This window comes from Lactuca virosa, chromosome 4, assembly GCF_052849685.1.
Source record: "Lactuca virosa cultivar CGN04683 chromosome 4, Lactuca_virosa_CGN04683_v6, whole genome shotgun sequence".
Classification (NCBI taxonomy): Eukaryota; Viridiplantae; Streptophyta; class Magnoliopsida; order Asterales; family Asteraceae; genus Lactuca; species Lactuca virosa.
In genome coordinates, this window is record NC_136429.1 from 201,878,459 (window position 1) to 201,894,217 (window position 15,759).

General features: G+C 33.3%; 2 protein-coding genes and 1 long non-coding RNA gene across 9 annotated transcripts; all 3 read right to left on the reverse strand.

Moving 5' to 3' along the window:
* Positions 1-468: 468 nt before the first annotated feature.
* LOC145107922 (uncharacterized) lies at positions 469-7,197 on the reverse strand. Of its 6 annotated transcripts, XM_079044880.1 has the most exons (17): positions 7,022-7,197; positions 4,422-4,505; positions 3,977-4,155; positions 3,748-3,882; positions 3,507-3,573; positions 3,330-3,417; positions 3,193-3,243; positions 3,014-3,110; positions 2,846-2,929; positions 2,739-2,761; positions 2,592-2,657; positions 2,444-2,503; positions 2,261-2,312; positions 1,901-2,041; positions 957-1,056; positions 771-818; positions 469-689 (listed from the first exon to the last, which is right to left on the reverse strand). In XM_079044880.1, the coding sequence occupies exons 3-14, from the start codon at positions 4,134-4,136 to the stop codon at positions 1,953-1,955; spliced, it is 972 nt and encodes a 323-aa protein (XP_078901006.1). In that variant the 5' UTR covers positions 4,137-4,155; positions 4,422-4,505; positions 7,022-7,197; the 3' UTR covers positions 469-689; positions 771-818; positions 957-1,056; positions 1,901-1,952. The 6 variants fall into 6 exon arrangements, with proteins under 6 accessions (XP_078901006.1, XP_078901005.1, XP_078901010.1 ...); XM_079044879.1 differs by lacking the exon at positions 4,422-4,505; XM_079044884.1 differs by lacking the exon at positions 3,507-3,573.
* Positions 7,198-10,341: 3,144 nt separating this feature from the next.
* On the reverse strand, positions 10,342-11,022 carry LOC145105509 (uncharacterized). Its single transcript, XM_079042600.1, has one exon. It carries the CDS (start codon positions 11,020-11,022, stop codon positions 10,342-10,344), a length of 681 nt encoding a protein of 226 aa, XP_078898726.1.
* Positions 11,023-12,556: 1,534 nt separating this feature from the next.
* Positions 12,557-14,024, reverse strand: LOC145168690 (uncharacterized). Of its 2 annotated transcripts, XR_013742012.1 has the most exons (3): positions 13,560-14,024; positions 13,171-13,237; positions 12,557-12,741 (listed from the first exon to the last, which is right to left on the reverse strand). It is a non-coding gene; the product is annotated as an uncharacterized LOC145168690 (long non-coding RNA). The 2 variants fall into 2 exon arrangements; XR_013742011.1 differs by having other exon boundaries at positions 13,171-14,024.
* Positions 14,025-15,759: the final 1,735 nt, after the last annotated feature.

Below are 15,759 nucleotides of genomic sequence, written 5' to 3' on the forward strand. Positions count from 1 at the left end.
AAATTTCTATGTTTTTTAAGTAATGTAAAATACTTATTTATGTTTAATAATTATGTTTTTTATTTAATCTAATGTCAAAAAAATCACTACTACAAAAATACTCTTTAATGACACGCATTGCATGTCGTAAAAGCCACAGATGACACGCATTGCATGTTGTAAAAGCCACAGATGACACGCAAATGCGTGGCAAGAAAGGTCATGTCATAAAGGAAGACGACACGCTTTTGCATGTCATAAACTTACGACACGCATTGCGTGTTAAGGAAGGCCCTGTCATAAAGAAAGACGATACACATTTGTGTGTCGTAACTTTACGATGCACATTTATGACGTGCATTGTGTATCATTAAAGTCCATGTCATAAATGAAGATGACACGTATTTGCATGTCATAAACTTCAACAGCCATTTACGATATGCATTTACGACGTGCCTTTACAATACTCATTTACGCATAATACAAAAATATGTAAACAAATATATACCAAAAAAAAAAAACAATTTCATACAATAACGTCATGTCAAAGAAGTTATCAAAAAATTGTAATACATTGATATTAAGAGGTTTTCCTGTATAACCTGATACTACATTGCTATTAAGGGACACCTTGTTTCACATATGTTTCATGGTGTCAAAGATGGCCATACCAGCAATCCTCTAGGAGAGTTCACATACATCACAATATCCTGTCAATCATGTTCAATGCATCACTTAAATTCTCTACAACATTTAAATTAGGAAAGACATGGAGCTAGGTCTCATCAAACCTTGTTAGAATCAATAACATCAACAGCTCCATCACAACAGATAATTCTCTATAAACACCATATACAGGTATATAAATTAAGTCAGAAGTCATAAATGTAATTAAGGCTCTATAAACACCATATACAGGTATATAAATTAAGTCAGAAGTCATAAATGTAATTAAGGCTAAAGATGCAACAACTCACATGTTGAAAAAGTCAACTGATAACACTCTGGAACCATTCTTGCATCATTGGTAGAGGAGCAAAGGAAAAATGGGAATTAAGGACAAAATGATGTAATTTCCTGTTTTAGGGAAAATACCACTAGGTACAGTAAGATGAGGAAGCAAATGGAGGGACACCATAAAGGACATGACATTCTCGTTCTTTTATATAGAAAATCATATTTTAAATTAAATAAAAGATTTAGATTTTTTGTTATAGAAAATCTCAATAAAAATTCTCCATGAAGCTTATTTGCCTTTTATATTCACTGTCAACAAAGTAAAGATCGAAGACTACAGATATATACTATTAAATGGAAACCAGATGTGTTTTAGATGTGCACATAATTAGATCCACTTTCTAATTAAGTAAAGTTGGTATCATATCCGGTATGACTTCAAACAGGTAATTAGAGGATCATTTTTTTGATTTTTTTTTCTTTTATCATTCTCAAGTGGATATATAGTCATCACTAATTGCTTTTATGTTCAAAGTGACCATTTTGCCCCTCATCAGTTAGTATAAATAGATGTTGTCATGTTAGTTGTGTTAGGTTCATCTTCATCATACCACTTAAAAACGTTGTTTACATTAAAAAATATATCTTATGATTTGGATATACACAATAGCATATGATCTAACAATAAATACATAAGGAAAAAATAACTATAGGAATGTAGGTCCCACTTACCACAGATAACTTACCTTCAAATAAGTACATAACGTTGACAACCAAATTGACAATTACAAAAAAATTGAATATTTACTAATGACCTTATCCTATTTTCAACTATAAGTAAATGTGTAACTTGTTTGTCAGACAATAAAATCGTGTGTTACTGAACTGTTTACTTTCAAGAAACTTATTAATCTATATTCAAGAACAAATATAACTAAAGGTGATGATAAAATATGAACATTACCTTAAAACTTGATGCTTTAACTAATTTACAACAACAATAAACTTCAATTCGTTTAGCCTCTGGCATCAATGAACTCCTTCAAATTCTGCAAAATTCCTTTGTCATATGGATTTATAAACTTTGTTGTTGTTATCGTCTCCCCTGAATGATCAAATATTATTCAGTAAATGGTCACATACTCTTTTTACCAATATGGAAAATATACTTCACTTTTTACGAGAATTTCAATGCAGTTACATATCTTTACCCATAACAGCAGCATACATATTACATATACTTTTCATATATAATACATTTGGCTCAAAAGTCAAAGTGCCATTTTTTTTGTTTAAAATAATGGATGCACATAATTAAATGTACCTGGTTGAAGCTGTACAATATGCTGGAACTCTGGATATCTTTTCCAGTATATCTGCAAGTATGACATCATTTTCTCAAATATTTTTTAAATAATATTAATCCAGCCAATGGTAACATAGATATATATATATATATATATATATATATATATATATATATGGTCATAAAGATTATAGAACTTACAAACTCATCTGTTCTGATATTGAAACACACACAATATATATGCCATGTCAAAAATACCCCCTAATAATTTCATAAAATAAAAGGTCAATATGTATGGTATATAAGTATTATCTCCAAGAATAGAATGTAATGGAAACCAAGTATGCACCTGCCATAGCACTTGCAGAATGGAAAATATCATTGTGCTAGAAACTAATGTTTCATTCCAACCAACCTTATGGATACAATATCAAAATAATTACAAGTTTGCCATATAACAAGATTCAAAATGGTTGTTGGGAAAACAGTGGCATACCATCTCTTTACTCTCAGACAAAACTGGAATTTAAGATGAAGATGTGAGAAAGATGACCTTTCAAGATAAGCAAAATTAGAAATCTTGTTTTGCAGATGTAAGCTTACTCTGAGATGCACCCATAATGTAACAAGCCTCGGCTGTTATAAATCCTGCTAGGAGAATCATGAAAAGTAGATGATTGTTTTGGCCTGTATTAAAACAATAGCATCCCAATTATCTAAAGATGGTTCTTAACATAACATTCAACTGCAATAATGTGTTAAAGTTGTTACCTATACAATTCCCAAAAGCAGGACAATGGTGGTCAAATCCCTTAACATATGCATCACAATGCTTACAATATCTTACCCTTTGAAGTAATAATGAACTCTGTTATAACAAAAATAATAAGTACTTCAACATCTTCAGTTTATATATAACACCTCAAAAGTAAAGGAAGTATAATAGCAACCTCATTAGAGGGGCATCCCTGATCCATGTCAGATATTAGGAGCTCTGATCCCTAAATGAGTAAACAGGATCATCATCAACATTTAGCAATTTAAATAGGAATAACTTGTAGTGAATTAGTGATAGTTAGTTGGTTACCTCCTGATATGTTTCATTGTTGGAGAGAGAATCTGGGTTTTCATTAGGAGGTTTACAATTAACAAAACCAGGATCACCTGATAGGATTCTGCCATCAAGAAGACACCCATGTATTATGTGTGAAATGACATTTTGACTATAAGAACAGGTATTAAGCACGATGTAACATATACAGACCTATATAGACCGATTTGGAGCATAATAAACTCTACATTGAAGACAATGTCCAATAAAGAAGAGACGGCTGTAAAATAGAGTAGTTGGTTGGATAAACATGAAAGAAGATGTTATGATTCCTACTCCTCTGTTTGATTTGCTTGTTAGCTTGGTTATCAATTTTAAAGTTAAATAAACACAGTCAAAAAGACAAATGCGATCGGGAGTAAAGCATAACAGACGGCTGAAATCAAGAGGTTACCTTGTCGAATTACAATCACATAAGCACACCAAATGAACAATAGATTCACAATCACAAAGGCAGGAGCTGAACCACGCAGTCCAAATAACCTCTTGCATCTTCTCCCTAATGTTGCCATCCCTATCAATGCCATCACTGAGCACAGAAAACCTCAAAATTAATTCGAAATCGTAATAATAAAAATCACCACTATCACATACATAGATACTCATAGATACAGATAGCGAACCTGAGAATATAAAAGGTAGAATAATACTGAAAGAGGCGAAGAAGGAAGATATCAAGTAAAGGGCTAACTGCGCCAAGCAAACACAGATGAAGGACACCGTGCTCCGGCCAATTAACCTCCATGGATCCCTACGCTTTCTCCGACGCCCGAAAACTTCCATTTACAGGCGCCAAATATAACTGCATATATGAATCAATTTGTATGTTTCAGTTGCGAACAACTTCGAATCGGGTTGTCATACAATCCTTTTTGCAATTACAAGGCCAATTTAATTTTATGAGCCCAAATGCCCATTGCATTTTGTAAATAGATTTTATGAAACCGATTTCATGAATCAATCCTGGGAATCGAGTAAAGAAGAAGAGGAGTGGTGGTGATGGAAGAAAAAGCGATCAATTGAAGATAGTTGAAGAGATCTAAGGATAACAATATCAAGAAATATTACCTAAAACTTTGAATCAACAATGCCATGAAGTCAAACCGGAAGGTGAAGAAGGTGCGAATTCATCCAAGTTCCCATCATCATCATCTGAACCAATTAGAGATTTAAATCTGGGTTTTTCTATTGGGCGTTTTAGGGATGATGTGCTAGGGTTTTTCAAGGATGATGATGTAGGTAGGGTTCGAAATCGAATTGAATAATCGAGGATTTATATGAATGGCTGAAATGTGAAACAACGATTTTCATGTTGAAAATTTTGTGAATGACTAAGAAGATGATTATGGTGAAAGAGAAGGGAGGGAGAGAAAGATAGGAGAAAGGTAGCAAGTGTGGATCGATTTCATGAGGGTTGACCCACTCATCGTTGTTATCTTCCATCCCTAAAGTCACCGGTGTGGCGTCTTTTTTCTTTAGAGCCACCGTCGTTGCCCTATTCTTTCCCTCAAGCCACCGTCTCGAATCTTTTCAACTTGTTTGATGTTTTGAGAGAGAGATCGAAATGGAGAAATGGAGATAGTACTTGAACCAAAGAATTCATGGACGCGCGTTTTGTTAAAAAAATATAAAACTACATGATGTACACGACACGCGTTTTTATCATGGGTGCCCTCCGTGTTTTTTTTATTATATTAATTTTAGGGCATACAGAAATGTGTGTCCTAAATCCTTCACATTTTGAGAGATGACATTATTTTTTGGACACATACTTTTACGTATCAGAAATGTGTCCTAAAATACTTTTACGTATCAGAAATGTGTCCTAAATCCGCATCACCCTTACGCACGCACCTTGGGGCGGTGTTTATGCGTGGACATCGCCTCCACGTCAACTCTTCACGCGCGGAAACACCCTCATACCGGAAAGCCTTAGGGTGCGTTTAGTTACGGAAAAATGGACCGTTTTCCGGAAAATTTTCCAAGAAAAATGAAAATTTTGAAAACGCATTTAGTTCGTCTTTTTTTCTAAATTTTTCACGGAAAATGAAAATTTTCTGTTTTCTAAAATTACAAAGAAGTTAGAAATTTTTGGAAAACTGATAATCATTGTTTTCCACATTTTTCTAATTCCAAAATTTTTCTAAAATATAAACACACACTCACTCCTACACCACCCACCTCTACCTACCCCCACATTAACACCCCCAACTCACCACACCCCTACCGACCCACACCCACCCACTCCCAGGCCCACCCCCACAACCCCCCCCCCCCACACACACACACACATACACACACACCTACACCCATCCCCACCCCCACCCCCACCCATACAAACACACACACCACCACTTCCCCCCGCCGTCGCCCCCACCCACACCCTACCTCCGCTACTGTTTTCTAAAAATGAAAACAGATAGAAAAGTACACATCTAAACACGTTTTCTAATTTTCTAAAACTGAAAATGAAAAATGAATAAGTTTTAACTAAACGCGTTTTCTAAATTTTCCAATGAAAACTGAAAACGGAAAACAAAAACTGAAAAGGGAAAACAAAAAACAGAAAATGAAAATTGTTTTTCCGTAACTAAACGCAACTTTAGTGTTGTAATTCATTCTTTGGGTCCTTTAGGTTATATTGCCACTGTGATAGAATTTATCATCTTAAATATTTTCCGCTTGTTCGAAATCTCAATTAATAATTTCCTAGTATATTGTCTTAAATCTCATTTTCTCATAAATAGTAATTTTTTCCAAAATCTATTATAACATAACTTATCACCAAGTTTTATTCATATAAATCCATAATTCTTGGTGATTATAACGTTTTCTACACCTACAAATTAATATTTAGAATTATGACATTGTAGGGGTACTCATGATACGGCTAAGGCTATGAAAGAAAGAAATAGGTAGTTGCATACCTGGCAAGTAGAAACAATTTCCCCATGATTAAAATATCCACAACTTTATCTCATATCTTCATCCCTTTATCTTCTTGGTAAAGACTAAAGAGAGTACATTTGTTGAGGTAATCATGTTCCAAATACTTTTTAGTATTTTAAAAGGTGTTTGGGATGAATAAACTGGTATGTCATTGTAATGTTTGTGCAAGTATGTGAGGGTTTACATATAATGATATCCTATCTTTCTTACTACCTGATGGATGTATGCAGTAATTGCTGTAAAACTTCAATTTTTGAATTGGGGATGAAACACAAAAGCTCTTAAAGATGCATAAACCGGAAGATATGCGAGAGATGCTTGAACAACATTGCTCTTGTTCGGATTTTGTGAAAGAAAGTAATGGTGGTGATCAGCAGTTATGTAAAGCTACATTCAACCTGGATTGGTCAAAAGGGGAGCCTGTAATAGTCGGTAATGTTCTTGAAACTACACTTGGGTTGAGCTGGGAACGCATGGTTATGCGAAAATCGATTTCAGAAACTAAATTTCAAAAAATCGATTTCAGAAAATTTAGGAGTGGTCGAATTTCAGAAAAGATTTCACAGCAACATTTTGGTAATATAACAAATCAGCAAGATTTCAGACGATTGGAAAAGAACGAATCACAAATCAGCAATATTTCAGAAATAAAAGAAATCAGCAAGATTTCAGCATAGCGTGTCTTTTTTTTCAAAGACCGGAGAAAACGAAAGCCAAACCTGATGCCTTGCTGTCGGACCAAAGGTCTGGAAGGGTGGCAACGGAGGTCTGGGAGGGTGGCGCCGGAGGTCTAGTAGCGTGGCTGGACAATCCCCTGTAGAGAAGAACGAATGTCGGAGGGCGAGAGAGAAAGAGTTTAAGCCTTTAGGGCATAGCGTGTCTTTTTGTTTTTTCATAAAGCCTTTCATATCTACCCCTTCACATGACCATTTCCATTTTTTCCATAAAACATAGTGAAAAATAGGATAAATATATTTCTATCTCCAATCTTATTTTATTTTTGCCATTAAAAAATATATTTCTAATATATTTCAATCTTCTAATTTATATAAATTACTAGGTAAAAACTCGTGGAACCCACGAATATTAATGTTAAATAGAATTTAAAATTTAATTATGTAATAAATAATATATTATTAAGTTAAAAAACTTATATTGTATTTTTTTAATAACTTTTTGATTTGTAAGTATTTAATTACACAATAAATGGTAAGTATTTAATTACAAATTGATATTTTTAAAACCCTTACTTTTTACTCCTTCTTAATCGTTCATGGTGTTAATTTCGTTAGATTAATAGAAAATTATTGTTGTTTTCGTCTGTTTTTTTCAAAACTTTACCTTGATTTACTACGTCATGTGTTTCATTTTTAGGCTTACTGGCATTAACCTTGAAATCCGTTCAATGGTGGTGTTTTTCTTATGATATGTTCTCTATTTTTAGTAAATTTTTAAACATTAAGTATTTAATTACAAATGTAAATTCACATATTTTATAAAAGTCGTTACTTTATATGATGCAACATACGTTTAAGTAACGACAAAAAAACCCAAAAAAAACATCAAAATTGATTCGATACAAAACAAAGAAAAGATGTTTGTAATAAAATTAACATAAAAAAATACAATAAATAAATATAAATAAATATGATAGATGAAGGCCCCGTTTGATAGTTGTTAACTGAGAAAGTGCTGACTGAGAAATGTCTGTCTGAGTAAGAAATTCTGACTGAGTAAGAAATCATGTTGTTTGATTGTTCATCTGACTAAACGTGCTGACTGATGCAAAATGACCATTTTACCCTGATAATAATAATAATAATAATAATAATAATAATAATAAAGATAATAATAATAATAATAATAATAACAACAACAACAACACACAATAATAATAATAATAATAATAAATCCACACCAAATAATATAACCAAACATCACAAGTTTACATTTCACAAAGCAATACCGTCATCTTGAGTCTACAAAAGATAAATAATGTTTTTACAACAAATTTTAGCTTTATTTACCCATTTATTTGAAGACATAACATGTCTTGAGTTCAAAAAACTATTGAGTCAAGTGCACCCACTCTTAAAGTTACAATCTCATTATAAAGAGTTGAGAACAAAAGGTGTAATAAAAAGTAAAAAACAAAGTATATAATAAGGTAAGGATTCTTAGAACACTATCAAGTATCTCCTGCCTCTATCATATTATCATAACCTCAAGCTGGTAATTGAAGTTTCACATTGTTCTTCCAGTTGTGTTCATACAAAAAAAACATTTCAAAATTTACATTTTCATCCAAGTTTTATAAAAAAAAATACTAGTTTAAAATTATATTACCTTTCAAAATAGTAGTAGAAGAAATCAGCATACATCAATGTCTGAACTAGTCCTACTATCCAAGCTGCAAGATATGTAACAAATTTTTTTACCACAATTTATATGTTTTTAATATAACACAAAAGGATAAAAAAACTTTTCTTTTTAATATTTTTTTCATCACATTATATTATGAATATGAATAAAAGTGTAAAGGAGAAATGCATTACCTTAGAAGAAATACATATTGACCAGTCAAATTATCGATATTTCTTGTTCTTTGAAGCAAAACCAATTGAGGAAGTATTGCAAGTTTGCAACAGCTTCCAAGTATAAAGAAAATGTCCACATTTTGTTTTTTACTTTTTATTACACCTTTTGTTCTCAATCTTTATAATGAGATTATAAAAAAATTATCACCAAGGGCAAAATGGTAAAGACACTAACCAAAAAGAATTAGACCAGCAACCTGAACACTAGTAAATGAATTTTATGCAGGTAAGTTAATATTTCAGCACATCAACAGCAACGTATTAGGCCCAGAATGCCTCTTAACAGCAAAATGGGTAAAATGGTCAATGGTAGGTAAAATACATTAGACTACATGAATTAACATTGTAAATACAATTGGTGATCCACAATTGCTTTAACTCTACACAACAGCTTTAGGGAACACACAACAGGAATGAATAATCCTCAAGGGCAAAATGGTCCAGACCTGAACCAAAAATAAAAAACCTCCAAAGTATGCTTTATAGGAAGGAGCTTTCTATAAGGCTTTAAAATGTTGCATCAACAACAATGAATTTGACCCGAACTGAACAAGACACGTAAGAAGAACCGAAGACCATCTATGTATTTAAGTAGGAATCAGAAACCAATCTAAATCAGAATTATGTACTTGTAGATTGATTTATCAATTGAATGATATTTAAATGCATAAATTCCAATATTCATTAATTCAGATAGAACAAACCAACAAAATCAGCATAAAAAAACATAAAGTAGAAGCAACAATGGTGGATGTTAATGGTCGATTTTAATTCATGGCATATAATCCAAAATTAAAGAACAATTGCAGATCGATTGATAGAGAAAGGGACATACCTATTTTCTCGATAGAAGAAGAAGCGATGACATCGATGGAAGTAGGAAGCGATGGCAACGACGATGATGGAGGATTTTCGATGGTGGTGGCAACGATGGAAGAAGGAAGCGATGGCGATGGCAACAAGGATGATGATTTTCGTCACTGAGAAGGGGAGCGATTTGGCTAAAGATCGGAGGAGATGGACGAGGGGTAAGCTTGGGAAGTTTCTCAGTCAGCAACTTTTTGTGAAGGTCTCGGTCAGATGGAAAAGTACACGGTCAGATGGAAAGATGTGCAAATCAAACGGGCTGGATCGGACTGGGTCAGACAAAATGCCTGACCTGACCCAGTCAGACCTAAATCAAACAGAACCGAAGTGTGATTTGCTAAAAATGAGTAAAATATGCTACAACAAAGTTGGTTATAAATTGAGAAAAACTTCCTTATAAATAACATTGGAAGTTTTATTTGTGAGTCTACCATCTTTATCTAAAATTAATAATTTCAATCCCTCTCTGGTTTGAACTTTAGATAACGCAACATACAATTGTCCATGTGAAAAAACCGGATCTTTGAGAAACAAACAAACCTTCGATAACGATTGTCCTTGACTCTTATTAATAGTCATTGCAAAACATATGGCCAAAGGAAACTGTCTTCTTGTGAATTTGAAGGGAATTTTTTTTCTGATGGACTTAAAGACATTCTTGGAATAATAGTCTGGTTTCCAATATTAGTTCTAGATATTATACGTGCCTCAGTAACACGTTTGCCCAATGATATCACTTGTAGTCTTGTGCCATTACATAAGCCGTTTTTCTGATCAATATTTCTCAGTAACATTACTGGAACACCAATTTTTAAAACTAACTTATGATTTGGTAGACCAGATACTTTAAGACCATTTAATACATTAGGCGAGTATAAATTTGCATCAAACTGATCATGGACAAATTCGGATCGATATAGGCTATCTGAACTTAAATATTCAACCTCATCTCCTGGAAACTTGTTAAGCAAACGGTCGTTTATTTCCTGAAAAACTTCATTCTTTGGAGCAAGTATAGATCTTTCTTGGAAATAATTTGTACTGTTATACTTCTCCAAAATTGAAGGATATACAAACTCAATTAATGAACCTATAGGATCATTTGGATCATCAATGAGAATATCATCCGGAATATCGATAATCGTTTCGCCATCGTTCGGACCACCGAGTTTTCCTTCTCCTATATCCAATAACCAATTTGCAAAATCTCTTATTTTTTCTATATCATATTGATCACTTCCAACAGTTAGCCTCATGTTTTTTGTTAATCTATACACTTTGCAATGTTGCCATAAATATGAAGAACTCAAAGAAGCGTTAACAATGTTTTGTCTACGTTAACAATGTTTTGTTAATCTATACACTTTAAGTATTTTTGTTATGGATTAGCAAAAACAATACAATAAAATTATGTAATTTGTTTAAATGTTTTATTAGAATGCACATAAAAAATAAGAATGAATTTATTAATGTATTATTTTTTTATAAAAAATAAGTCAATTGAAAAAATTTTACATTTATAAATAATGTAAAATCAATATTTGATATTTGTTTATATTGTGTAATTGTGAATATAATTAAAAATATTAAACTTAATAATTTATAATTAATTACTTTTAATGAATAATACACCATATGAAATGCGAAACATATTTTGGCCTTACAACCTGGAGGGAAATCGAAGTTACAGGATACGAAGAGGAGAATGAACACTAACCCTAAACATGATTTCAACACAAAAACAGAAATCGAAGAGGAATTAATCACATTTCAGAGGTAAACACTACCTGGTGGTAAGTGATGGCTTTTGCGATTCACTGATTAATCACATTTCAAGCAACCACCGTCAAACATCCATTTGTATACATATCGATCAACCAGAGAAAAATATGCGATAGTGTTATGTATTTTTCTTCAGTCCAAGTGTGTTACCATCTATTTTTCTCGCTTCCCAATATCTACCTGACTCTCCTCGTAACCCTAGCTCGGACTCCCTCTCTCGCTTACTGTTTCCATTTTTTGTTGTCCTAGAATCTACCTTCGTGTTTATTGAATGAGATTATACAATTTGTTTATTGGATACATAATAATTGTTTGGTCAAACGGTTATAGCATTACTACTTTTTCTCAATTTCAATCGATTCTAACGTAAACCCTAAAATATCCATACTCATACGCCTATGTTCTTCTTTCTCACATCATGTATAATTTTTTTTTAATTTTTGTACTGATATTATTCTGCAAGTGTGTATTATGTTTGACAGATGTCCTGTTTTAAAAAGTCAATGCTCAATTATTTATTCCTTCATTCTCTTGTGTTGGAATAAAGGGGTTTATTTTATTCCAAAGGTATTGCTTGCTTAAGTTGACTTGTTTTTGCTCAACTTTTATTCTACATAAGCTGATAAACGTTTTCTCTAGACTATTTGAAATCACAGAGTATTTAACAACATCAACTACTCATGTTCATTCAGGGATAATCAGCTGCAATTGTAACATAAATTGGCTGTTGTGGTTGTTTTGGGTTTTCATTTGTAAAAAAACACAAGAATCAGAGGCCAAGGGTACAAGAGGGAAATCATGTTCTACATGTGTTATTAAATGAAGAGGTGGAAGAAGAAGATAAGGAAGAAGAAGAAGAAGAAGAAGATCATCATTCATATACTGACAACATGACAGATACTGAAAAATGGGATCATGAAGATCTTAGAAACCCTGCTAAAACCTGTCAAGAGATTCTTATTTACAGGACAGAAAACGGATTAATTTGCAGGGATGTAACACCGTAAATTTTCATACAAATTTTTCATTTTTAAAATCACATAAATATCATCAACACATATCACAAAATCTCAATATATCAATTATCAAAAACACGTGTTCATAATTATTTAAATAAAATTCAGGATCCTCGAACACAACTCCATCTCGTGTGTACAGTCAAGCCGGTGCCTTCCCATGATCCTGAGAAGTACCTGAAACACATAACACATAACACGGTAAGCATGAAGCTTAGTGAGTTTCCAAAATACCACATACACATATTAGCCACTCGATGCTATAACTCTGTAGGACCCTCCAGTCCGATGTGTCTCAGTGGGACCCTCCAGTCCCATGGCTCGTTGGACCCTCTGGTCCGGTCTAGGTGAGAACCCTCCGGTCTCACTACTCGTTGGACCCTCCGGTCCGGTCTAAGTGAGGACCCTCCGGTCCCATAGTTCATTGGAACCTCGAATCCGGTCATAATATAGCACAGTTCGTTGGACCCTCTGGTCCGGTCTAAATATCACATAATATAGCACACAACACATATCACACATAAAATGCATAACTCAGGCAAGCACATAAGACCCTCTGGTCACACATAATTACCACTCTAGGTAAAGTATAGTGAGAAGACTCACCTGAAGCAGCAATCATAACATATGGACCACCAAAATGGCTAATATGGATTTCCAGCCCTCCAAACTCCTAAAACCACGCAATTAGTCTTTGCTTAGCTCAAAATTTAGATATCACTTAATAACACGTCTTAATACACTTATATTCGCCTTATTTTTATAAAATACGATCGCAAGCCAAATCCATAAGCTAGGTGACTAAATAAATTTATTTAGTCAAAATATATCTATTTCTCTAAAAAGAATTCCAACAGCTAAAAAAATGGCCCAACACAAAACCTCCATGGACTACTTTCATTTAACTTAAAACAAAGCACACTAGGATTGATTACTTAACCCAACATGCAGCCCACTTAAAATAGATGGTCAAGAAGGTCAAAGAGGTACCGTACTTCATCCCCAACGTACAATAGTTGTGCTTCAAGGGATTTTCTGGCGAACCACAGGTCTCCGGCGACGCCCCCAACTCCGGCGGTGCTTCCTTCCCTTGGCAACAGCGACTATCTTCTTCTTGTCTCTCCACCGGAGCTCCTGATATTAACCCATCTTCTGCACTTGACTGGATAAAGAGAACCAAAGTCTCGATTTCAATGGAGACATCTCACAGAAATCCCGATTATCCCTCTCTTAAACTGATACATCTCTCGGCTTCTCTCGTCATCTCCTTCCAATTCCTTCGCAACTCACACACTCATTGCCTAAAAGAAGGAACAACCACTCATTCCTTACTCACCTTCCTATGACGTCCTCAGTAGGCAGACCCGGTGCCCAACAGTTGTTCCGATGATGGCAGCCGCCTCCTCTTTCTCTCTCTTTTTCTCGATCTCCCACTCTTCCCCTCACTCTCCAGCCGCACAAACACACACTCACTCAATGATTTAGGGTTTGTGCGATTAAATACGAGATACGCTGCAGATACAAACAAAATGCGATGAAGGTCTCCCCCCTCCACCCGCTGTCGCGATGTAGGGAACAAGGAAACGATAGTTTTCCAAAATCGGCAGAAATAGCCCCTTAAGTTTAGATATTTGACAGATTTAACCCATCCTTGGGTTTCTTTAACAAACCAAGTTTTGAAAATAGCATAATACCCCCTTGGACCTTTATACCAATTAATATTATATTATTATACCTTCAATTAATTAAATGGTCCCTTGAAGAAAACAAGCTTATAAGTACCATTTTCAAACTAATTAAAACCCAAATGGTTCCTTGCTCCTAATTATATAATTATTCAAATATTTGCACTTGTATTTAAATAATTTATTGGAAATCAGGGTGTTACAAGGGAGTTTCCTGTTAAGGAAACCCACAAAGTTATTCGATCAGAGGTAATCTTGATTTTCAATTTGAGTTTCTTTTCATTTTTTACCAAAAGTTTCTTATATTTTTTGTTACTTTTACGATGAAAATGGGAGGAAAATGGTGAATGAGTATGTTCAAGAGTGTAACATTGGAGCTGGTAGCTATGGTAAAGTGGTAATTTACTAATTACTTGATTTCTGGTTAATTATTCTAACACTTTACATATAAAGAAATTTTATTTGGCAATTATTTATATATTAATTCTTATTCATTAAACTTACATGTTCTATAGAAATTATTCAAGTTCCAAATTTTTCTCAAGCCAAGAAAGATCCAACACCATTGCACCGTGCAACAAGAGTATTGATTAATTATAAGATGGAAATTGGAGATTTTCCACAACAGGTAATAATCTTTTGACAATAAACTTATTATCTGTTTTTTTAGATGGTGAAAGCACATTGTTTTTTAGTATTTTGTTCTATATCAAAGTCGTAAAATGTGTTATATTTTTTTTAAATAGCCAAATAAATATAAGGGTTTGATAAGTACACAAAATAGTTAACCGCTTATCATGTTTTAAAGGGAAAGAGTTCGACATGTTTCATAACATATCTTTTCAACACATTAAAAAAGTCCAATTTCATAAATTTCAAGTATGAAGAAGTTTTATGATTGATGGTTTTGTTTAGTTTGGTTGGAATTGGAGTTCAGTTCCATTCAGGCATTTAGTTGCAAATGAGCATGGAATAAATTCTTTGACTAACAGATTTCAACATCCAAACAGAAACCCAAGTAATCTAATTCCAAGCATTTCCTCATTGTTTAAAAAAATACCCAAATATCCTTTTATTTTTAAAATGGTCACTTAAATATTAATAATTGATTTGTCTGTCAAAAAGTACCCAGATACCCTTTAAAATCAGTTCAATATGCTTTATAAAATATAATTAAAAAAGTTAAATTTGACAAATGTAAAGGGAGAGGGGGCTTTCTGTTTGCTGGATTTGATCTTATTTGGCCAGAATTGGAATTTAATTCCATTCCGGTGTTTGTTGCAAAGGATCCACAAAATCATTTGACTAATGGATTTCAACATTCCATTTTAAAACCTATGAAATTCAATTCCAAACTTTTGACTAACATAATTGAATTCCTCTAACAATTACATATACATTCATTGAAAGCACATGATTGAATATAAATGTACTTTAATAGCAAAGTACATCTATATTCTATCATGTACATCTATTATTCGTATTTTATTTGGTGGTATATAGATACACT

What these genes read in the sequence shown, in the direction of transcription:
- LOC145107922 (XM_079044882.1), bottom strand. Translation starts at nt 4,136, where the DNA reads ATGGAAGTTTTCGGGCGTCGGAGAAAGCGTAGGGATCCATGGAGGTTA. An exon ending in CTCCAAATCGGTCTATATAG is followed by an intron (nt 3,418 to 3,506) that starts GTCTGTATATGT and finishes TCTTGATGGCAG; the next exon opens with AATCCTATCAGGTGATCCTG. An exon ending in TATTGTACAGCTTCAACCAG is followed by an intron (nt 2,042 to 2,260) that starts GTACATTTAATT and finishes TTGATCATTCAG; the next exon opens with GGGAGACGATAACAACAACA.
- LOC145105509 (XM_079042600.1), bottom strand. Translation starts at nt 11,022, where the DNA reads ATGAGGCTAACTGTTGGAAGTGATCAATATGATATAGAAAAAATAAGA.